The sequence below is a fragment of the Ipomoea triloba genome, chromosome 6 (assembly GCF_003576645.1).
Source record: "Ipomoea triloba cultivar NCNSP0323 chromosome 6, ASM357664v1".
Lineage (NCBI taxonomy): Eukaryota > Viridiplantae > Streptophyta > Magnoliopsida > Solanales > Convolvulaceae > Ipomoea > Ipomoea triloba.
This window is the reverse complement of record NC_044921.1, coordinates 22,230,551-22,254,461: the sequence shown is the minus strand read 5'-3', so window position 1 is coordinate 22,254,461 and position 23,911 is coordinate 22,230,551. Positions and strand designations below refer to the sequence as shown.

Genomic DNA, 23,911 nt, shown 5'->3' with positions numbered 1-23,911 from the left:
AAAAAAAAAAAAAAAAAAAAAAAAAAAAAAAAAAACACTACATTTCCGAAACAAGTGGGCCGTGATTTTCAATATAAGCTGGGCCTATGGTTGAATTTGGGTTTTATTCAAATGTATTACATGTTTAACAATAATGTATGTTATACATAAGAAAATTAATTAAATGGATATGTACCTAAAATGGGGGAAAATTTTGTGATAATTTAAAGCAAATCGTTAATGCAATTATACAACTAAAAGTTTGCCAAAGACCTTGTGGTCAAGCGGCATCCGGTGTACACTCCCATGTGGAAGGGAGTGGATTCGAGTCTCAGTGGGGGCATCTGTTGATTCTTTGTGAGTGCAACCTGAAATCCATCGTAAACCCAAGAATTGTTTTGAATAGCAAACATGTCTATGTGCAGGGTTCGAATCCTAACAGGGACCAAAAAATGATGTTTACTATGCATATTAGTATTTTTTTTAGTATTATTGACTCTATTACAATATAGTATCTATTAGGCTCAAATCCACCCCTTCCCATGTGGGGGTGCAACCGGATATCACTAGACCACAAAGTCTTTGGCATGCATATTAGTATACAAATATTTAAAAAATCATAAATCAGTTAAGACACATCTCGTAAAATCGCAAATTACCTATGCCTCCATAATAGGAGCGGTTAGTTAGGGTTAAAACTTCAAACTTAGAAAACATGCATTCCATTACACGGACGATTCCAACTGTGATCCAACGATAATGATGAGGTCAAAGTCTAAATAAATGAGGCTGTGGGTACGTTGAAACTTGAAACTTCCCCAGATGGATGTTTTAAGGAGGTTTGTCCAATGGGTAAGAATAATTAAGTTGAAATTAAACTCCCCTAGAATTGAAGTTTTGTTCTTTAAAAAAAAAAAACAATCAAAAATTACAATTGCCAATTTACTCTTCAAAGTCAACTTTTGGTGTCGTGTGAAATGGAGCTTCAATTTAATATTTCAAAAAACAAACATTTTTGAACCAAGGTTTTGAACAACATCCACTCATTTTGCCATCCAAATTTTCATGAATATACAAATTTTTTTCTCTACTCTCCATAATGTAAGTACCAGTATCTCAAATTACCCTAAGATAAAATAAATTAAATATGTATTTTGGAATTAGAAAATAAATATATAAGCTAGATAGATTAGAAAATAATATAATGTGTTTAAAAAAGCAATTATTTATATAGAGTAAATCCTTAATATTACGTATGTGGCTGATTCGGTCATGGGGATGGGGTACATACATGTAGACATCGATGATTATTTTAAAAGTACCATTACGTACCGCGAGTAAATCTAATGGTACATACATGTAGACACATATTAACGTCTTGGGACTTTTTGATTGAGTGACTCTATCATGTGACTTTATATATATATATATTTACACTGTGTAGTTCATAAAATGTGAGATTATTTTAGCAAATAGAATGTCCTTAATTATATAAGATAACCATATTCACATTATCCTACTAATGTTATATTAATTACTAGCTATGAAGTAAACACCTCTTCAAGATTATAAATTTCACAATGCGTGATTCACCTAATGACACTAGCACTCGGATAGTGACGACAAGTTTCTCTGGTCACTCAAAACAAAAGATCATAAATTCAATATTCCATCCTCTTAAATATATCAGGAAAAAAAATTAAAATACATTAATTGTTCATTCCCCAAAATATGTTACTTCAATTCTCCTAATTTTTTATCACTAGTTTTCGTCAATTATAATTTATATATGATATAATAAGATTGAATAAGTATGAAATAGTGTAATATTAGAAATTAAATAAATATACAATTCCTCTTGGGCAAGCTCTTGTGCCTCTCGCAGCGAGCTCGGATTAGTCGAGTGGCCGGATCTGAACTGTTAAACGGGAGAAAGACCCGGAACATATAGTGGGGTTACACTAAAAAAAACAAAGAAATTAAATAAATATAAAATATTAAAAAGGTTAACTCTAATTTGTCACAATAAATAAGGTATATATTTAATTCAAAAGAAAAGTAGCATTTTCAGTCGTTATATTCCGTCCACTCCGTAATATACACGACGGATATGATATATATATATATATAAATCTTAGGGATATCAATTCTTCTTCTTCTTCTTCTTATATGAGTCTCAGTCTCTCCCTCTTCAATTCTTCGTCTTGGAAAACGAGTGGATTTTCGCATGCATTTTCCAAGATTCCGAAACTGTAGAGATCGGAGCGGAGCGAAATCAATCAATCGATCAAAACAAGAATGCATTCAGGGCATCAGTGGGGAGGGCCGTTGGAGATAATTCAAGATTCGTCGACGTCGGAGGACTTCGAGAGGGTCAGCCGCGGGAACGCGGAGTGGGACCGGGCGTCGGCGACGCAGCAGCGCCACTACGGCGGCGCCGCCGGCCCCCGGCCCGACCTGGACGAGACGCAGCAGGGCTGGCTGCTGGGCCCGCCGGAGCGGAAGGAGAAAAAGTACGTTGACTTGGGGTGCGTTGTTTGCAGCAAGAAGGCGCTCAAGTATACGTTATGGGGTATCGTCGTCGCCTTCTTCGTACTCGCCCTGCCCACTATTATCGCCAAATCTTTGCCCAAGCGCCACCCCCGCCCTCCTCCGCCTGATAATTACTCCGTTGCCCTCCACAAAGCCCTCCTCTTCTTCAACGCTCAAAAATGTACGTACCTCTAACCTCCCCCTCCCCCTCGCCAACCCTATTTTTACTTTTCAATAGTAATTCTCAAGATTTTTTTTCCACTTTTGGTCTCTCGACTATTTTTACCCTTCACCAGTAATACCCTCCAATACTAAAATTTTTAATTTTGGTGCATAATTATTCAATTGTTTTCACATTTGATCTTTCGTTCAATTCTTTAGTGAACCTAAGATGAAAAGTTATAAAAAAAAAAAAATAAGACTAGTTAAGTAGGTACTGAAAAATAAAAAAGAACAAACGAGGGACCAAATGTACTAAAAAGTTGGCTTTGGTTGACTTAAAAATTGAACGAGGAATCAAAATGACTTAGAAATCTTGATAGCTAGGGATTATTTGGGAGAGGTATCATAGTTGAGTGATCAAAAGTTTTTTCTTAAAAAATCTCATTTGGAGAGGTATCTTAGTCGAGCGACCAAAAGTGGAAAAATCTTCATTCGAGAGAGGTATATTAACTGGGGTCCAAAAGTGAAAAAATCATAATTATATTCTTAATTAGATTCAATGCATAACAACCAAAAGTTACTCGGTCAAATAAAGAATTATTATCTTAACGTTCAACTAACTCAAGTATTATTCTTATTACCGAGTAAGATCAAGATTATTATTCCAACAATCGCATTAATAACATTATGAAATTAAAGCATGGTAAATGTTGGGGACTCACTATTCAATTCATTCATGCATCAATATAGGACTTACGTGGAATATGGTTGATTGGTAAAATTAGGACTTACATACCAAGTCAAGGTAGATTGTTTACTTGGTCTAATGGTTCCATATATAGTAGAAAAATAATGTTAGTTTGATTTTTACCAAATTTTGCTCTTTACCATTCACGTTGATCGCCGTGGGTGCTGCGCTGTTCGTTTCGGATTCCCGGCGGCTAAAGGAACCAAACACGTACTCTACACCTTATTTGAATTTTGCATGTTGTATATTATGATGATACTGGGCCCCACTTGAACACGTCAAACTTACTACTATACGGAGTATTATATGTACCCCGTACTTCTTTTGGGGTAAAATTAGGTATATTGAAAATATCACTTCACTTTTAAAAAAAAAAAAAAATATTATTGTTATATTTACCACGTCAAAAAAATTAAAAATAAAAATTTGAGAATTAAAGAAAAATCTTTTGGGCTGCATCGCTTTCATGTCGTCAAGTCTCAGCAGTTAGCATTAGTTTGTTAGGATGCATAAGCATGGGTTAGACTTTAGGGAAATAGATAGTAATAAATTAAATGCTGATGTAAAATTAAAAGGACTATAATCTACCCACTAATTAAATTAAATAATAATAATAATGACATCGTATATAATTATTTCAATTTTTTTAGTGTCATTTTACTCTGATAAAATTTTGATATTAGTGTATTTATTGTTTTAAATTAGAAAAAATTGTAATTTATGCTCTACAAATATGCTAATTATCATTGTTTATTAGTGGTGTAAATATTGTCTCTGAAAAGGTGAAACATTATTGTCGGCAGAAAGAGAACAAACAATGAAAGAAAAATGGAAGAAAAAAAATGGAAGAAAAAAAACGTGATCTTCAAATATGGAAAATGGCGGGTAACTACATTTACACCACTAATGGGCAACATTTATACCACTACTAATTCAGAGTTGACATTAATAATTGGTGTATTTGTGAGCATAAATTACAATTTTTCTCTTTAAATTATCTTCACGTTTGACATGATTAGTGTCACGAGACACATAACAGATAAACAGGACGGTATGAATTTGTTGGATTGTCAGATTGTGGGGATTCTTTGACAATTTCAACTCGATCTTTTTTAAAAATATCTTGAGATCGAAGTGATGAAATGCATGCATATATGGCTTTTGCAATTGTGACGTATATACGTTGATTAATTACATGATGTTATTGTAGCTGGAAAGCTGCCAAAAAACAATGGCGTACCGTGGAGAAGGGATTCCGGGCTGGACGACGGATCCAAACTGACGGACGTCAAGGGAGGGCTGATCGGAGGCTACTACGACGCCGGAGACAACACTAAGTTCCATTTTCCGATGTCGTTCGCGATGACGATGCTGAGCTGGAGTGTGATTGAGTATGAGCACAAGTTTCGAGCCGCCGGCGAGTATGATCACGTCCGGGACCTCATCCGCTGGGGCACCGATTACCTCCTCCGAACTTTCAACTCCTCCGCCTCCACAATCGACAAAATTTACAGCCAGGTAAACCTAATTTTTCAATCCGAGTTTCAAATAAATTGAATTAAACCATTTATTTTAAATTACTTTTAGGTTGTGTGTCGGTAATAGTGGTTGATTGATTGAGTTAGAAGGTATAACTAGTTGATAATATTAATTTGTTAAATTTGTTTTAGTTGATTGATGTAATTTTATTTTCTTCAAAAAATTAATTGAAAAAGTTATTTTGAATAGCTTTTTGATGATTTAAATATAATAAAGAAAAATATTATTTGTTTTATTGTAGGTGGGTGGGTCCACAAACGGTTCAAAAACACCGGACGATCATTACTGCTGGCAACGGCCGGAGGACATGGCGTATCCACGCCCGGTCCAAACAGCGGTCTCAGGGCCGGACCTAGCCGGAGAAATGGCGGCGGCGCTAGCCGCCGCTTCCATCGTGTTCCGCGACCACGCCGTATACTCCGCCAAGCTGGCTAAAGGCGCGGAAACCGTGTACGCATTCGCCAGGGACAGAGGCAAAAGAACGGCGTACAGCCGCGGAAATCCGTACATCGAGCCGTACTATAACTCGACCGGCTACTTCGACGAGCACATGTGGAGTGCCGTTTGGTTGTACTATGCTACCGGGAATAATAGCTACATTTCGCTGGCGACTAATCCTGAAATAGCTAAGAACGCGAATGCGTTGGTAGTTATCCCGGATTTGAGTGTGTTTAGCTGGGATAATAAGCTGCCCGGGGCTATGCTGCTCTTGACTAGGTTTAGGATAGTTTTGAATCCGGGTTATCCCTACGAAGAAATGTTGCAGAGCTATCACAATGTCACTACTCTCACCATGTGCTCTTACCTGCAACGATTTCATGTCTTCAACTTCACCAAAGGTAATTTCTCATTTTCTTTCCCAACTTGGTCAAACTTTTCGAGGTTCCCAGTTTAATTCCACATATCTTCTTAGTTTAAATTGGTCAATTAGGCTAGTTTGTTTCCAGCCTACTGATCTTTTTAGTTTAAATCGACCAGTTATGTTGGTTTACTTCCTTATGTTAAAAATTTCGATGTTCAAAGGGGGAATGATTTGCAGGGGGGCTGATACAGTTGAACCATGGGCAAGGGCAACCTTTACAGTATGTAGTGAATGCAGCGTTCTTGGCATCTCTGTTTGCTGATTACATGGAAATGACAGATGTTCCCGGCATGAATTGTGGTCCTTACTTTATCCCCACGGATGTTCTTCGGGTTTTCGCGATTTCCCAGGTTTCTTAACTTATATCTTATCAATCAAGAACATTAATGTCGCAACCAGTTAACCTGTAATCACACAATTACAAATTTGACTCTTCTATTGACCTTTTTAATTTGATTTGAGCTGATCAGTAATAGACAACTTAATATAATTTATTTCTTTATAGTAGTGGGAATTATTTATTTATGGTTTATTTTACTTGTTGGGAAAACACAGATTAATTATATTTTAGGCGAGAATCCATTGAAGTTCAGCTACGTGGTGGGCTATGGTTCCAGGTTCCCCAGGCACGTTCATCACCGCGGCGCATCGACGCCGAACAACAAGATCAAGTACTCGTGCACCAGCGGATGGAAATGGCGAGACACCAAAAAACCTAATCCAAACAACATCACAGGCGCCATGGTCGGAGGCCCCAACCGGTTTGATCAGTTCCAAGATTCCCGCACCAGTTTCGCCTTTACAGAGCCTACATTGGCCGGAAATGCAGGCTTAGTGGCGGCGCTAGTGTCCCTAACCAACACCGGCCGCTCCGGGGTCGACAAAAACGCAATCTTCTCCAACGTTCCGCCGCTTTACGCCCCGGCCCCGCCCCCACCACCGCCGTGGAAACCCTGAACAATGTAGCTAAGATAGCATTTTTTTGTGTACAAAAATGATGTGGTTTTGGAATAATGAGATAACAGAGAAAACGGTTTTTTGTTTTTTTTCCAACTGATTTTCAAATTTTTATTGATTATGGACAGTTTCCTAGTCCTAGTACATATGTGGTGCAAGCCTGCAAGGTAGTTTATTCAGTTATCGTGTTGGAACCAACTGACAAAAATAAAAATGGCTGACCCCTAACTACTACTACTACTGCAAATGGCAAGATCCTGGCTCATCTGGCGCATCTCGCCCATATCCACTCACTGGCGCTGCAGCCACGCCTCGTTGGTTCAACAAACACCTGAAGTGCGCCAGCCTTCCCCCGACTTTGCTAAGATCATTCGCGAGGTTCTCAGGCGACGTCCATAGCCTCTCTTTATCCACCAACATCGTCAAAATCAAAACAGCAGTTAGTTAGCAATTTAGCACATTTTAGGTGTGGTACGAGGGGGGATTGTGCAGATTTTAGGCGTGATTCGTGAGGCGAGGAAAAAAAAAAAAAGAAGAAATACCTGCAGCAGCAGCAGCACGGGGCCATATGGTTTGCTCGATATCTGAAGCATCAATGTTTTCTCCCCACATGCATACTTCCCCGCCAAGAACCAGTGCCTGTTGCTTCGGCTGTGTGATGTTAGCCAGTGGCTCGTTCGAGTAAAAACCATCCCACGTTGCGTCTAAGTGATCCAAATACCATTTGTCCTGGTTGCTCACAATGCACCGAAGTCCAGCTGCAACCACTTGCTGAGCCACACCACCCCCGAGCCTGTTGGAAAACGTTAGATTTAAGATTGAAATATCAAATGCATTATTGCGTTTTATAAGAGCTCCAGACCGATCTTAAATTTTTGGGATGGATACTAAATTAGGGAGAGATGATCTGAGAGAACCGATTTCAATTCGTAAGCCCTAGCCCTGTCCTACATTATCAGGATTATGCTCGTTCTGTTTAAAGCGAGAGTTGTGTGCCATTAGAAAGGAGGCGTACCAGTTATGGACAACAGTTTTGCGACTCAACTTGCTGCCAAAATTGTTGAAGGTCTCTTCCCTGCAAATTTCGAACACGAATTATAAACGAGAAAACACTTAAAAAATTTACAAAGTTTCTCAACAAGTTTTAGCAAAGTCTTGCCAGTTTATAATTTCATATCCATGAGATAGAGCTATCTTCTGTGCTCGCAAGACAAAATATTGGTATGCCTGTTGTCCATCGAATCGGCGTGTCTTTAACCTGACAGGTATAGCAAATTTCAAATTCCTCATGTCAGATAAAACGGAATAACTCAGATGCCTGTTCAACACATGGAAACGCTAAAGCTCACCAAGCTGTAGCCTATACTCGAAAAAAAAATTACTAGGTAACTGAAAATTGGCAGATTACGAGTGTGTAAACTGTTTGTATATACATTGTTGCAGTCCATAGGTATAGGCTCGTGACTCTCGGTATAAGAGAGGTGTCACGTTCCATCACCGTTTCCCTAAATTTGTTTGTTAAAGGAACTAGAGAAGTACAGGTAACAGAAGTTTAGGATTGTTACCACTTCTGTATACGAGGAGTCGATGTCCAGCAAGCTGCAGTTAAAACCAAAATTGCGTGTTTCAGTAAAAATTCTATTCTTGATCTGTAAAGCCAAAGAGTCACAGCAATAACTCTGAACATAAAACTCACTTGTATTCACTTCATCTCCCCCAAGATGAACAAATTTGTATTTGAAGATCTTACCGAAATCTGAGATAGAAAACTTTGAACAAGTAAATTTCTCATTGTCTATGTCTATTCTACAGTTCTACTAGTGAAAATTTCCCATGAAGCGGGAATTACCTGAGAGAATCCCGTTTATTACTTTGAAGGTGAAATCACTGCTTACATCTAATGGCTGTTGACAATCTTTCGATGGCCATAATTTAGGATAGCCAACACCCCTAAAATTTACACAACCGTTAGCCACTTAGCCATATATGATTTGCACGTTCTATAGCCATATGCCTTATGGCATAACGAATTTAAAGGAAAACGCTATATAGACCATTTTTATTACCATGACTGTGCATGTCCTGGAACGTCAAGTTCAGCCAATACATTGATTCCCCGTCTTTGTGCATATCTGCAACTCTTACGTTGAAAGAATTAGGACGATGTAGTAAAGACAAAGTTTTACCGGAGAAGAGATAAGACAAGTAGAAGACCGAAATAACTTGCCTTACAATCTCAGTAGCGTCACCTACTGTATACCGCTCTGAACTAGAATAAGCACCATCCCATAGTTTTGGATATGAAGGTATCTCGAGTGGGAAAGATTGTGTATCCACAATGTGCCAATGCAATACATTCTTTACAAAACACAAGAAGAGACTATGTTACACAATAAGAGCATGGATATAACCTTTTTTAATGTAATGTTTAGCTGTTTATATGTTACATACCAGTTTTGAGTATGTCATGGAATCAATAACTTTCTTTATTACCGGAAGTGGAAGATAATGGCGGGCCGTATCTACATCATGAAAAGGGCGTTAGATTCTTAAATTAGAGAATATACCTCGTGTAATCATAAAACCGTGTCCTTTTAAAACCTAATGCTAACAAGAGTTCGGTAGAAGCTTGGCAATACGGAAGCTAAAGCCGAGGCTTTGAAATGCTAAGCAGTAGCAGAAGCATCTCACCAATTAGAAGCCCTCGATAGGCAAACCGAGGCTGATCCAAAACAGTCCATGGTACTTGATGAACTTCAAAAGCCCGGGATGTGAAGTTGAACTGGCACATTTGACTAAACGTCTGTGACACAACACAGTTAAAAAAAAAAAAAAGGATCTTATTGTTACGTTTTTAACTTGGAACAAGTAGCGTCTTTTAGGGAGATAGAGAAAGCACTAAACCTGCAACCCATGCAAGGCTCCGTAAACTGTTTGTGCCTGCACCAGAACTACACTGCTCAGAAACTTAAGCTTTTGAAAAGACCGAAGCATAATGCAGCTATTTAGTTATAATGGATGGTTTGATCAGTTCTTGTGCAGTGACACCAATAACTGCAACTAATGAATGATAAGAAGGGCAGAGAGCTGAGGATACTTTTCGGTTCTGCCTAATATTTCCCACTCTTCAGTGTCAATTATAACCAACAGCAATTACTGGGCATAGATAACAAACTATCAAGAGCCTTACTAGTTTCTATTCTCCATATGCATTATTCCCAAAACTATCGTTCCAGTTTGCAGTAGAGTTTCAGTCAATAGAAAGAACTCATTTCCAAACACAGCCCACTGGCCAAAACTTAATCACAAAGGGCATAAATAGGATACTGGTATAACAGATTGCACTTAAACAAGGCATGGAACTATGGAAGTCTCCTAAATGGAGATCACCAATGGTGTTAATCTACGAATGCAACAAACCTGGTTACACCCACCCTGAGATATGCATATAGCGAACTTCCAATATCAGGTACAGTCAAGTGGTAGGACTCGTCGATACCATGCTGCAGCTGCATTACATATAATGCTACTTAGTTCAAAGCATAACACTAGAACAACTCCACCTATGACCTAACAAGCAAAACGCCTCCCGCCCTCACGGGTAGTTTAGTCGGTTCCTGGGGGCAAATTCTGGGTAAGGACGCAAGATCGAGCCTGGCAGCCCCAGTGTGGGAGTTAAACCCAATGCAGTGGGCTCTTTGTGAGCACCAGACAATGGTCCTCCCACCTGATAAGCCGTTGAGTTACTGTTATTTACCACCTCCACAAATCATGTCGAGACGGGATGTGGGCCCCGAGGCAAGGGATTTCGCCTTTTGTGGGCAAGTAAAACACCTCCCCACATCAAGTGAAGTGGGCTTAGGCCACAACCACAAGCTGTACCTCATCATTGGCAGTGTGGGAGTTACACCCAATGCGGTGGGCTCTTGTGAGCACCAGGCACTAGTCCTCCCACCTGATGAACCATTAGATCACTGTTATTTACCACCTCCACAAATCATGTCGAGTCAGGGTGTGGGGCCCCCGAGGCGAGGGATTACGCCTTCATTGGGCAAGTAAAACACCTCCCCACATCAGGTGAAATGGGCTTAGGACACAACCACAAGATGTACCTCTTCATTGGCTGAAAGAACAACCACATGGACCCCCTTTAGCACATGAGACTGATTAAAACCAGCAACAACATTGCCATCAACAGCATGGGTTCCTCTGATAACCTCAACCATCCTAGAGAATGCATCCTTGAGAATCCCAGAACCATCCAAATAGGTGCTCCCATCAGTCTTGAGCTCAAACCCATCGCTCAAATACAGGCTATGGTGCCCATGGCTCACCGATTTGGGCATGGGCCATATATTCAACCGCTCATTGGCACCATTAGAAGCACCAGCAGCAGCTGATACCACAATCAAACAAAACCCAATCCCCCAAAACGCAGTCTTGCCTAGTAAATCAGCAGCGACCACCATCATGTATTCTACCAACAAACCAAACCACACAATAAAGATTCAATTTTTACACAATTTTAACAGTGCCCTTTTCATGGCACCCAAGAAAATGTTTCCTAAAACAGCAAGAAAAGCATTTCTGAATCTGATCCATTAAATACCCAGCAAATAACAGCAAAGAAGAAAGCATTTATTCATTGCCCAATTCAAGAAGAAACCGAAACAAACATACCAGTAAAAGATGGCAGTCTCTGCAAAACCCAAAAATCTCAAAGATAAAGGGGATAAATAATGTAGATAGATAAAGGGGTGTCAGACTTTATAGCTGAACCACCCTGAAGAAAAAAATGAGACAAATAATTGTGGGAGGAGTTGGTGGTTCACATGTTAGTGTAAGACTGCAATAAATATATGCAAAGTGCGCTTTCCGGCTACGTAAAGAAGTAAAATGTAGCGATTGTCTTCGCAGGAAACCGACAAATGATTCTTTCTCTCTGCTCCTTTTTGGTTGCAGATAAATGAGAAATCACTAACGCATTATTGCCGGTTTACTAATGCTTGAACATATAACTAATGAATTAATGAATATATATTATAACATCAGTCATAATTAATATCATTAATTGGTGGGATCAAAATTCGGACATGCCTCACATGCTCTTTTCCCCATTTCCCCTCTGGGCTCCATGCATTCATATAGCCACTACAACCATATACCCCAATTGCTCATACAGTACTCTCAACCAATCAAGTAATACTATAGAAATTGAAGAAATTCTGCAATGTCATATTTGGAGTGACTCCCTTGCAGCAATTACCGATGGTGTATATTAGGTAAATTTTATATAGTAAGGTAAATTTTATATAGTAATTCTAGCTAGCTTTCCAAAACTAGTTTAGATTATCCATAATTGATCAATTGAAATCAAGAGAACAAATATGATAATAGACTGTGAGTTTCTAATGAAAAGCTACAAATTTATTTGTAACTTTTATTTAATAAGGCTATTTTTTTTAAAGAAACAAATACTTCAAATTTAAAATAATAAAAAAATAATAATAATAAAAAAACAGGCAAAGAAAACCAAACCATAGGATCTGTCTTGAATAAAACTTCCTTTGTAAGCAAGTTGGCCTTATTCTCACAAACAAAAGGTTAATATTAAAAAACTCTAGCAAATTCTTTAATATCATTATCATTGAACCCAGAATTGTAATTCTGAAATAAGTTATATAATTATCTTAAATTAATCGTTAACTCACTCTATTTCTCCTAACCATAACAACACCCCTTTTTTATTTTAACCAATAAGTATTCAGTAATCCTGCGAACATCATCTTTGTGAATTCACCCATAGATTATAAGAAAATAAGTGTAAAAAAAAGGTTGAAATGACAAATATAATTAATGAAATAAAATGGAGTAGAAAAAGTAGATTACATGAATTGACCTCCCGAGGATATCTCAAGGGCGGGAAGAGGAGGTGGTCGGAATGATTTGGTGTAGAACAAGGAAGCGTTTTTTTTTTTTTTTTTGTTGCGGGGTCTCCCTCTCTTTTGCTTTCAAACAAATGGAATATTGTAATCGCATGCATGTCAATAACTGTCAAAACCAGTAGTTACATTAACTAATGAAAAGGCGCCAATGTTGTTGAGCCGCCCGCGCTGCCCCAACTGACTAACCACCACAACGACTTTAGAGCACCAATTTAACACCGGCTGAGGTGTGCTGAATTATTTTAACCCCCAAAATACAAAATAAAAAATGTATATTTTGTAGTGTTATCTTGTCTGACATGTTTTTTTTTTTTTTGCCAATAAATGTTTTTTTTTTTTTGAAAGCGAACAAATTAAGAAACGGGAGATTGAATCAAAGTAGAAATAGCGTTAAGCGGGACAAAGTCCTAATACCTAACATCAACCTGGGAAAAAGCTAATAAATAAATGTATATAAATGTTGTAAGATACATTTCTATTGGATACAAATGTTCTTACACAAAAACAACTTCAACCAAGTTTGTTGATTTGATAACTACAAGATTATAAGTTCGACTCTCAACGGGAGCGGCCTATTGATCTTTTTTATTTGAGCTGATCAACTATATATGACCTATGTTGATTTATCTCCTCGTGCTCATTTGCTTATTAAGATCACAATGCGATATTTACACTCGAGTAGCAATTACAAGTTTCTCTAGTCACCCAAAAATTGTCCTTACATGTTTATAGTTAGATTTGTTGTTATATAATGAATACTAACATGGATGACTAAATATAAATAATAATGCAGCCTTAAAATTATAGTGTTTTTATAACTTTGTATAGTACACATGTAACTCAAATTTTTTCAATTATCATTTTCTTTTTCTCAATGTGAATATAAACATTATGAACATAATTAATTATTGTAATATAATATTCTGCAACTTGCGACTTTGTTTACTTTTTTTTTTCAAAAAAGTATTTAAATATAACCATAAATATAATATTGAATAATAATATAAAAAACTTGGTGTTTTGTGCGTATAATACTAACTAGTATTTGTACGCGCGATGCGCGAAAGTTCGTGTCCAATATTAAAACATTAATAAATATAAATAATTAAAATTTTTAATTCTAATTATATATACAAATATAGTATATGTATTTTATACACACATACATGATTTACCATGTATAGAAATTTAATTAAAATATAATCAAGCATTAAATTAATTATATAATGATTTTACTAAAATGATAATTAAGGAAAAGGAAAATGATATGATAGATATAGGTGTATGATAATAATGATGGAGCTAAAAACTAACGGTGTTATAACGGTGTAAAGGTAGTTTTGTATAACAACAATGTAGTAGGGATAATTTTGTCTAATAACATTGAAGTGTACAACATTTAAAATAAAATGTACAAATTAATTAGAATATAGAAAGAGGGACATAAATCAATGATATAACCTTGATTGAGACTTATTAAGTTTTTAGATAAAGTAAAACTGATATTTCATAAATTTAGCTTATAGGTTGATTTCTTATGGGCCTTCGTTAGGAATTGGCTGGCACAGATCCAATAAAGCCAAAAAAAAAAAAAAAAAAAAAAAAAAAAAAAACTAACATTTTTACCGTATTTATTAAGTCAAGGCCCATTCTGAATGAGGTCCAAAGGCCTATCCTTAATGATCGGGCTAATTATTGTGTGTACCATGAATATAAGGTACATTTTTAATATACTAAAAGTATATTATTTTTGTATTGAATGTACATTATTTAATAGTATATAAAATAATGTATTTTCAGTACGAAAATAATATATTTTGCATACACAAATAATATACATTTAGTATATTAAAAATGTATTTTTTTTTATGGTTCACACAGATGTGTGGACTGTGGTCCATGTAGTAATTAGGGGTGGGAATAGGCCAGGCCCCTTCATAGGGGCCTACGGTCTGGCCTACTTAGGGCCTAGCTTGGCCTAGCCTATTTAATAAAAAGGCCAGGCCTAGGCCTAATTAGAAGCCTATTTAGTTAAATAGGCCTAGGCCTATATTTAAAAGCCTAGCCTACAAGCCCGCAGACCTAGCCTATTTATATATATATATATATATATATATATATATATATATATATATTATAATATTTATATTTAATATTTAATTATTATATATTACATTTTATATATAATATATATATAACCTACAACCCTAATTCCCAATACCCAAATCCCAAATACGACTTACTAATTAGTAAACAGTGTTAGATATTACTAGTTACTATTGCTATTATGCTAAATTGCTAATAATTAGTATTACTAATTACTAGCAATAATTCTGCTAGTCATTTAGTGTTTACAGTTTACTAGCAATGAGTAAAGTAGTAATACTAATGTAATATGAGCCTACTAGTAATTAATTGCAGGATTTATAGATTTGTAGTAATACTAGTAATTAGTAAACAATGCATTGTTGAATTTTGTATTACGAACTTTTACTTATTAAACTTGTGATGTTGGATATTGTATTATGAAATATGAATTTATGATTTTGTTATTCATTATGAAATATGAACTTAAGTATCTTTTGTAAATTTTTTACATGTATAATTTAAAAGGCTTTAAAATGTAGGCTCTAAATAGGTTCAAGGCCTATTTAAATAGGCTCAAAGCCTATTTAGGATCTATTTTGAAGTCTTTTTAAAGGTCTATATGTTAAATAGGCTTTTAAAAAGGCTTAAGACCATGCCAGGCCAACTATAGACTCAGGCTTGAGTCTAAAAAAAGCTTACATACAGGCTCAGGCCCAGGCCCATGCTTTAGATTTCCATAACAGGTCCAGGCCTAATTTTCTAAAGTCCGGCTCGACCTAGCCTATTTCCACCCCTAGTAGTAATGATTGTAATGGTTTGGTATACATATCTGAGTAAGGACTGTTCGGAAATACATATAATATTCTTTAAAAAAAATTCAATTTTGGGTATTTGGATAAAAGTTAAAATATAACATTTTTTCTACTTTCCGTTCGAAAATCTTAAAAATACTTTTTGAAAAAAAAAATGATTTTCAAAAAATGAGTCTGTTTTTTTTTTTTTTTTTTTTTANTTTTTTTTTTTTTTTTTTTTTTTTAGTGTTTAATTCAACTATCACTATCGCATTTCTTAGTAAAGGTACATGCATAAGTGGAGAAACTTTGTAGTCAATTGAAAAAGAAGAGCAGAGAAAATGCTAATCATATCAACGTGTTGTGCGTATTAGTGTACCATGGCCAACATGATGTAACTTGTCCATTATAATTAAATTTTCAAAAAATAGTTGTCTAAAGCAAATTATGTACATCCTAAAATGACTAGAATTTTGTAGAATTTCATAAAACCACAAATTAGCTAATTAGTTATTCAATCACAAGTTAATTGGATTAAATTAATATTTAAAAATTATACTTTGTCAAACTCATATGTAACCAACACTTTAATTTAAAAAAAAAAAATGCTTTGTAATCCTAACTGACATATGAATATAAAGAAGTAAGTTAACGCTTATAAATTAGGTGTTTTGAGTTTTTCCATATACAAAAAGAAATTTAAATTTTTGACCTCTCTTAAAAAACAAAAATTCTAGATTTTTTTAAAGATAAGAAGACACGGTCACTTCCACTGATCAAGCTAGTTAATATCCTACTAATTTAATTGAAGGTTGACTCATACGTAACTAACACAGCACTCATGGTTTTCATTGTGGCGGGTAAAACGACAAGTCGATAACCTAGTTGATGACAGTTACCTTACATGTGTCCCTATAAAATTAATTTTTTCCATTTTAATTCCGCTGCTTATTAAAACTGAAATTATTTTAGTTTTTTTTTATTAATATTTACTCTGTAATTAAAAAAAAAAAAAATTCATCAGAAAATCTCTCACTTCTTCAAAGCCCCAAAATCAAAATCTCTCTCAGTTCTGGCTAGGATAGCTAGATTCCTGCCACAACAAAATGGATAGCCGGATCGAAGATGACGACGGCGACTTTTTCGCACCATTCACTACGCCTACTGGTGCTACCAATACCCCTGCCGCCGGCGAGAACCGTGATGATTTCAATCCTTTCAGTCAGGACTTCATTTTCGCTCCGCCTTCGCCGCCGCCGCCGCCGCCGCCGCTACTGAGTCACGGCTCCGACAACGGCAGCGAGGACGAGCGTAGCAACAATTTCAATTTCGGCCTCGATGAGACTCAAAGGACGCCGAAGATCTTTGACCGGTTCTACGAGTCCTCGTCCGACGACGAGGACGAGGAGTTCAACCGCCAGAACGACGCTACTCAGAAACGCCTCGATTACATGATCCAGTTCCTCGACCGGAAGCTATCGTCGCCGGCCGGCTCCACCTCATTCAGCAATCGCAACAACACCGGCACTAATCAGAACCAGCCTCTGCCTGAATTTGCAGGGCGAGGTGGCGGCAGGGGCATATTCAAGCTCCCGGTTCGGGCAGCGGTTCATCCGGACAGACCGCCGTCCATCGAGTTGAGGCCTCATCCGTTGAGAGAAACGCAAATTGGGCGGTTTTTGCGGAATATTGTTTGCACGGACGATGGATCTCAGATGTGGGCCGGGTCGGAATGCGGGGTTCGTGTTTGGAACTTAACGGATATTTATGGCGTAGCTCCTGATGAGGAATTGGACAACGATACCGCACCGTTCTGTGAATCAGTGCAGACCCCGCCCACGCTGTGCCTGGTAGGAGATGCTGGAAACCGGGTCGTGTGGAGTGGACATAAAGATGGCAGAATCCGATGCTGGAAAATGGACGACGCAGGTGGAAATCAGGGGAAGTTTCCGGAATTACTATCGTGGCGGGCTCATCGTGGTCCGGTTCTCTCTATGGTCATGACTTCGTATGGTAAGGTTTCAATCTTCCCTAATCTCTTCTCCCACTGTAATAACCTTCGCTTCACTTCTTATACTAATCTGTTTGAACTTTGGATTGTAGCAGCCTTTGAAATTGGACATTTCTTAGAACTATTTTGCCTGCAGCTTTTCTCGCAACTCTGTTAAACATGCTGTATATCCTTGAGGTTCTAGTTTTGTTATTGAGCTACATCAAAACAACTTGTTAGAACCCATTTTTGGTAACATTGTAGAATAGTAACAAGAGTGTGAACTTTGTTTGCCATAGCTGAACCTGCAACAATGACATTAGGTGATCAGTATTCGTTAACCTGATCAAAAGTTCCTTTTATATTCTTCTTACATTCCTGGATAGCCAAACAGTCTGTTAGCATTAACTGAGTGTCAATTTGCCATCAATTATCCAAGCTGTGGCCGAAACCAATCACTCTCTGACTGTTTGACCCATGAAAAATGTCAACCCACTGTAGTACATTTTTATTATTTTTGGTACATCTAAGAGGCTGAGAACCAAACTTGTGGCCTCCGGCTTAAAGACTTAAAGTTACATGGTTATGCCACTTGACAACCACGTCTTTGCCTCTTTAGCGTAGTAGATTAGTAGGTGTTTATTGTCAGTATTTTGTATGTGGTTTGAGTGCCTTGATCAGATCAAACAATTTATCTTATTTGTCTCACCTTGATCTTTACTAATGTTAAAAAAATATTATTATATTTTGCATGAAAAATGTCAACCCACTATAGCGAGACATTGATTAGTGATGCTAGGTGCATATTTACTGCTTTTCTTTCTTCTGTGACTTGGAAATGGCCCTTCTGGATAGTGGGCTATTGAGTGGTGTGATGGTAGCTGCCTATTTGTTGTTTTTCTTTCTTCCATGACTTGGACATGACCAAAATAACACTTTTGGATACTAATCATATTGGAAAAATTCATGTATGGACAAAGAGGGATGTCAGATCAAGCAAAGCTTCAAGACTTTCCTTTTACTGAAGCTCATTATCTTGATATAGTTCGTGGTCATTTAAAATGTTATTGAATGATATTCAGAGTATATGCTACTTTGGAGTGTCTTTTATTTTTCATTTCAAGACAAACTCTTGTAGTTCACCCATAAATTCACAAACTTGTAACATTTCCGATTTTGGTAGTTGCTTATTTGTTTCACTTCTCTCAGAAGTTGACACTTTTTCTTTGAATAGAAGATCTTCCATTTTTCCCTTTTTGTTTATTGGGTAAATCGATATTCGGTTATATACATTCCTCCTTTATAGGTTAGCATGCACAATTGTCTTTATTTTTTCTTGCTGTGTGCTGGATTAAAATTTTAAAATGGATAGAGGAAATAAGTGAAACAAAAATAGAATAGAAAATGGTTATTAACACTAACTAAAATGGATGGCATTATTGCTGATTTGATGAAACTTTTAATTTCTTCTAGGTGATTTATGGTCTGGATCTGAGGGGGGTGCTATCAAGATCTGGACTTGGGAAGCAATTGAGAAATCATTTTCTCTAACAGCAGAGGAACGCCACATGGCTCCTTTATTAATAGAGAGGTCATATGTGGATACTAGGAACCAACTTACAATTAATGGCAATAGTATATTCTCTGCTGATGTCAGATATATGGTGTCTGATCATTCTGGTGCGAAAGTGTGGACTGCTGGCTACCTTTCTTTTGCATTATGGTAAGTACCTTCTAGGAAAATTTCTTTTTGATAAATAAAACTAAGTAACTTCTAGGTAAATTATTTGATTAGGCTTTCTTCACTGTTGTTTGCACTGATTATTCTCTCTCTTTTTTTTTTTTTTGAACACTTGGAGCATCTATCTATGAAGAGATATTTTTATTCCTGAGATTTAATACTCAAGGTCTAAATGCATATGCACTCATGATAGGCTTAGACATGTCATTTTAGTGTGCGTGGATTTTTGGCATTATTTCATGTGAATTATTGGTAACAGATCTATAGCTTTATCCACATTTAAGATCTCACTAATTTTGTAGTTGTAGTTTTGTAGGTGAAAGGTTTTACATGTGTCATTTCTAAGATGATTCCATGGATGTTATTGGAACATTAAAATTTAGTGGTTTACTCAAGATGAAATGAAACTGTTTGAGGCAAATTCTAATACCGATTTTCTTATAATCATTATTCCTTTTGTGTTACTTACTATTCTTTCTGCTAATCATATAATAATTTGTTGGTACTGTGTAGGGATGCTCGGACTTGGGAGTTATTGAAAGTCTTCAACATAGATGGCCAGATTGAAAACATCTCAGCAGTCCAAGATCCTATAGTGGAAGAAGAGTTGAGGATGAAGATTGTATCAAAGAAGGAGAAATCACAGACCTCCATCAGTTTCTTTCAGCGATCGCGTAATGCTATTTTGGGAGCAGCTGATGCTGTTCGTAGAGTTGCAGTAAAAGGAGGTTTTGGTGATGATTATCGGAGAACTGAAGCATTGGTCAAAACAATTGATGGAATGATTTGGACTGGGTGTGCTAATGGATTACTTGTCCAATGGGATGGAAATGGGAATCGTGTGCATGAAGTTCAGTACCATACTTCTTCTGTTCAATGCTTTTGTATGTTTGGATCACGAATATGGGTAGGATATGCTAGTGGTACTGTCCAGGTATTGGATCTTAATGGTAAATCACTTGGAGAATGGTTAGCTCATGGGAGTCCAATTATAGGTTTGGGTATTGCAGATGGCTATGTTTTCACCTTGGCCAATCACGGTGGTATACGTGGGTGGAGTATATTATCTCCAGGACCAATTGATGGTCTATTGCATTCAGAGTTGTCTGAGAAGGACTTTTTATATACGAGGATAGAAGATATGAAAATATTGGCTGGTACATGGAATGTTGGACAAGAAAGAGCATCTCATGACTCACTCATATCATGGCTAGGTTCTGCAGCTGCAGAAGCTGGTATTGTTGTTATTGGGCTGCAGGAAGTGGAGATGGGTGCTGGTTTTCTTGCAATGTCTGCTGCTAAAGAAACAGTGAGATTCACTCCCTGTAATCTCGTGTATTTGATTCCTTTTACCTAATCACCTCATCACCTAACTATTTTATGCTCCACCCAAGACTTCCCCTTTGTTTGCATTTGCCCTTCTGAACTAAATAGAATTATTAAGTCAATATAAAGATCTTATGGTTGTCAATGTTATTCTTCATTCATGCATTTACCATGACTTTCCTTCAGACACGCGCACACACACACACACTGACACACAGAGTATATATGTGTATACATGAGAGAGAGAGAGAGAGTTACTTTAGAGGACTGTTAGCGTTACAATGTTAACCTTGTATGTCCATGCCTTTTAGATGCAGGTAGGCCTTGATGTAAGCTCTGCTGGGCAATGGTGGTTGGACATGATAGGGAAAACTTTGGATGAAGGATCAACTTTTGTGCGTGTTGGCTCCAGGCAGCTGGCAGGCTTGCTTATTGCTGTATGGTAGGTACTATGACCAAATTTGCAGGTGATGTGTGTGTGTGTTAATCACAGTAAATATGCAAAACTTGCATGAATTTATGATTATCTTCAGATGTAAAGGTTGTACAATTTTATCCAAGTTTCAAACTTTTATACAAGTATAGCCAAATTGAGATGTTTGTCGAATTTGGTAATGGGTGACTGGCTGTCTAATTGCATTTAAAGTTGGGAATCATTTGAAGCCCCCCTTGTCTCCAGTAATGGTGGATGATTTTTCTGCCAAATCACTTATATAGAAAGTGTGTTTAAGTATGATGCATTTTAGCTACTCTTCTGGATTTGTTTCAATAGCTTAAGGCTCCTAGAATTAAATGGGCCTTCTCTGGCGGTGAATACATTGAAGTAAAGTTTAGTCTGATTATACCCGAATGAAGTCTTAGTGGTGGTGGTGGCAGTGGCAAGGATATGGGCTTTAATTATGGAAATATCTGGTGGTGGTTTGTCATGGTAGTAGCAGCCTGGGTATGGGGGTTAGGTTAAAGTGTTATAACTGTGGTGGTGGTGAATGCTGGTTCCATTTGAGGAAGGATGGTAGCCTACTTTAGGTTTTGATCTTGACTCTTTCTCTAAAACGAATCTAGTTAAAATGGGTGGGAAAATTGACATGTAAACAAAACCCACTTAAAGCACAAACTGGACAGTCAGTCACATCAGCAAGCTAGAAGTTTTTGTTTGGGATAAAATCTTATGAATTCTTGCAAAGCTTTGGGTATTTTCCATGATTAGGCTTATATTGGCACATGCATATATGTGTGCATAGCCCAAAACATGAAAACAGAAAGAATCTGTAGTGAGTTTTGGGACATTTGGTGCGCCACATGGAATCCAACTTTGGCAACATGTGGCATGCATCTTTTGACATTCCACTGGTAATAATTGGAGTTACAAATAATAATTTAAATAAATTTATGATATTTGTATTTGTATCTTATAATAAATTGAGTAACTTTTTCGTGAAGTGTTCATTTGTATCCTTGTGAACCTATTATCAGTTTCTTATTTTCCCATTTGAAGAAAAAAATATTTTACTTTATCCGGTAAAAAATGAACCTCCAAAACCAAGTAAAGAAATTTTAATATAAGGTATGTCAAAACAGTGATAATAATCCTTGCAAAGTGTGGACCAAATCACTAGCATATTACAAGATCAGAAATACATGATGCTTCTATTATTTTGAATTCCTTGTTAACTATTGTTTAGATTTTTCAATGGACTTGTGTTGAAATTATCTTCATTTTTTTGTGGCCTCAATTGCTCAGCAGTTCATGAAATTTGATAGTGAATGATATATGTTCAGGGTGAGAAGTAATGTCAGTCGTCATGTTGGGGATGTTGATGTTGCAGCAGTTCCATGTGGTTTTGGACGCGCAATTGGGAACAAGGTACATGTGTTTTCCTTTTTGGTGGCTAATAGAGAGTTAACCGTGGAAATTTTAAGTCCAAACTGTTATTGCTATTAAAGTAGTAATCAATTAAAGGTCATTTTAACAGGGAGCTGTAGGTTTGAGAATGAGGGTGTATGGTCGTGTTATCTGCTTTGTGAACTGCCACTTTGCTGCACACTTGGAGGCTGTTGGTCGCCGTAATGCTGATTTTGATCACGTATATCGAACAATGGCCTTCAGTCGGCCATCTAACTTTCCCAATGCTGCTGGTATAGTGCTATACCTATTTTCGTCTTCTTTGCTTGCCTTGTCAATGTTTTTAACCTGGCATGTTTATGGTTGTCGCTTGCTATTGGTCCTGTCTATTGCAGCTAGCGTCTCATCTGCAGTTCAAATGCCTCGTGGTGCAAACGTATGTAAATTCATGCCATGACCATGGCTTAGTATTGCATTACCTATTACTGTTTTCATCATCATGGCCGTCAATGAAAACATTGACATACATTTTAACAGGGAGCAGCTAACTCTTTAGAAGCTCTACCAGAGCTATCCGAAGCAGATATGGTTGTCTTTCTGGGTGACTTCAACTATCGTCTTGATGGAATATCTTATGATGAAGCAAGGGATTTTATTTCTCAGAGGTGCTTTGACTGGCTAAAAGAGAGGGATCAGTTGCATACAGAAATGGAAGCTGGTAATGTCTTCCAAGGAATGCGTGAGGCAGTTATCAGGTTTCCTCCCACATATAAATTTGAAAAGAACCAACCTGGTTTAGCTGGTATGTCGATGTATAAGTTCTATTTGATATTAATTAGTTTTCTCTATTGTTTTAATTTTAACTCCTTTACTAATCCTGGGTTGTGCCTGAATTTCTGGACTGGTTGGAATTTCTCTACAGGGTATGATTCTGGGGAAAAGAAGCGTATTCCTGCCTGGTGTGACAGAATTTTGTACCGTGATAGCCGTCCCAGTTCAGTTACCACGTGCAGCTTAGATTGTCCTGTAGTATCTTCAATTTTGCAGTGAGTTTTCTTCTTCTTCTTCTTTTATTTTTTTTTTTTTTTTTTTTTTTGGATGCAGTGAGTTTTCTATGAATTACCATGTTAGAACATTCAAATCAATATTTAGGGTGTTGTTTGGAAAGCAGGAAAATGACTTCTGGAAAATGTTTTCTGGAAAATGAGTTATTTTCCAGTGTTTGGTTGCACTTTGGAAAACTGTCTTTGTGTGTGTGGTTCATTTTCCGGAAAATGAGTAGAAATGTATAATTATATATTTTTATTATTTTACTTAAAATATAAAAATATAAACGAACACTATTTTTAATTTATATAAAACAAAAAAAAAAACAAGAAAAAACAAAAATACCCCCCCCCCCCCCTTT

At 36.9% G+C, this 23,911-nt stretch overlaps 3 protein-coding genes across 5 annotated transcripts in view; 2 read left to right on the top strand and 1 right to left on the bottom strand.

Annotated features, from left to right (window-relative positions):
* The first annotated feature begins 2,277 nt into the window (after positions 1-2,277).
* LOC116023276 (endoglucanase 12) lies at positions 2,278-6,792 on the top strand. The gene is made up of 5 exons (XM_031264265.1): positions 2,278-2,692; positions 4,632-4,939; positions 5,202-5,799; positions 6,000-6,172; positions 6,378-6,792. Exons 1-5 carry the CDS (start codon positions 2,278-2,280, stop codon positions 6,777-6,779), a joined length of 1,896 nt encoding a protein of 631 aa, XP_031120125.1. The 3' UTR covers positions 6,780-6,792.
* Positions 6,793-6,856: 64 nt separating this feature from the next.
* Positions 6,857-12,780, bottom strand: LOC116023277 (beta-hexosaminidase 3). Of its 2 annotated transcripts, none has more exons than XM_031264267.1 (15): positions 12,669-12,780; positions 10,892-11,256; positions 10,214-10,288; positions 9,684-9,719; positions 9,471-9,582; positions 9,231-9,301; positions 9,007-9,137; positions 8,846-8,911; positions 8,629-8,729; positions 8,476-8,535; positions 8,345-8,378; positions 7,939-8,037; positions 7,795-7,854; positions 7,322-7,572; positions 6,857-7,183 (listed from the first exon to the last, which is right to left on the bottom strand). In XM_031264267.1, exons 2-15 carry the CDS (start codon positions 11,249-11,251, stop codon positions 7,017-7,019), a joined length of 1,623 nt encoding a protein of 540 aa, XP_031120127.1. In that variant the 5' UTR covers positions 11,252-11,256; positions 12,669-12,780; the 3' UTR covers positions 6,857-7,016. The 2 variants fall into 2 exon arrangements, with proteins under 2 accessions (XP_031120127.1, XP_031120126.1); XM_031264266.1 differs by lacking the exon at positions 12,669-12,780 and adding an exon at positions 11,460-11,608.
* A 3,830-nt stretch (positions 12,781-16,610) lies between these two features.
* LOC116022079 (type II inositol polyphosphate 5-phosphatase 15-like) overlaps positions 16,611-23,911 on the top strand; it is a 9,258-nt gene continuing 1,957 nt past the window's right edge. The window contains exons 1-9 of one of the 2 annotated variants that reach the window (XM_031262635.1): positions 16,612-17,616; positions 19,067-19,316; positions 19,848-20,643; positions 20,972-21,102; positions 22,440-22,524; positions 22,634-22,796; positions 22,899-22,939; positions 23,041-23,305; positions 23,426-23,549. In XM_031262635.1, coding sequence (XP_031118495.1) covers positions 16,710-17,616; positions 19,067-19,316; positions 19,848-20,643; positions 20,972-21,102; positions 22,440-22,524; positions 22,634-22,796; positions 22,899-22,939; positions 23,041-23,305; positions 23,426-23,549 — 2,762 coding nt within the window. In that variant the 5' untranslated portion in view covers positions 16,612-16,709. Of the gene's footprint in view, positions 17,617-19,066; positions 19,317-19,847; positions 20,644-20,971; positions 21,103-22,439; positions 22,525-22,633; positions 22,940-23,040; positions 23,306-23,425; positions 23,550-23,911 lie in introns of both variants that reach the window. The other variant, XM_031262634.1, reaches the window with a different exon arrangement.

Coding starts and splice junctions, on each gene's coding strand:
- LOC116023276 (XM_031264265.1), top strand. CDS start 2,278: ATGCATTCAGGGCATCAGTGGGGAGGGCCGTTGGAGATAATTCAAGAT. Junction 5,800..5,999: donor TGTCTTCAACTTCACCAAAG/GTAATTTCTCAT, acceptor AATGATTTGCAG/GGGGGCTGATACAGTTGAAC. Junction 6,173..6,377: donor GGGTTTTCGCGATTTCCCAG/GTTTCTTAACTT, acceptor GGGAAAACACAG/ATTAATTATATTTTAGGCGA.
- LOC116023277 (XM_031264267.1), bottom strand. CDS start 11,251: ATGATGGTGGTCGCTGCTGATTTACTAGGCAAGACTGCGTTTTGGGGG. Junction 9,302..9,470: donor CTATCGAGGGCTTCTAATTG/GTGAGATGCTTC, acceptor TTCATGATGTAG/ATACGGCCCGCCATTATCTT. Junction 7,855..7,938: donor GGATATGAAATTATAAACTG/GCAAGACTTTGC, acceptor CGAAATTTGCAG/GGAAGAGACCTTCAACAATT.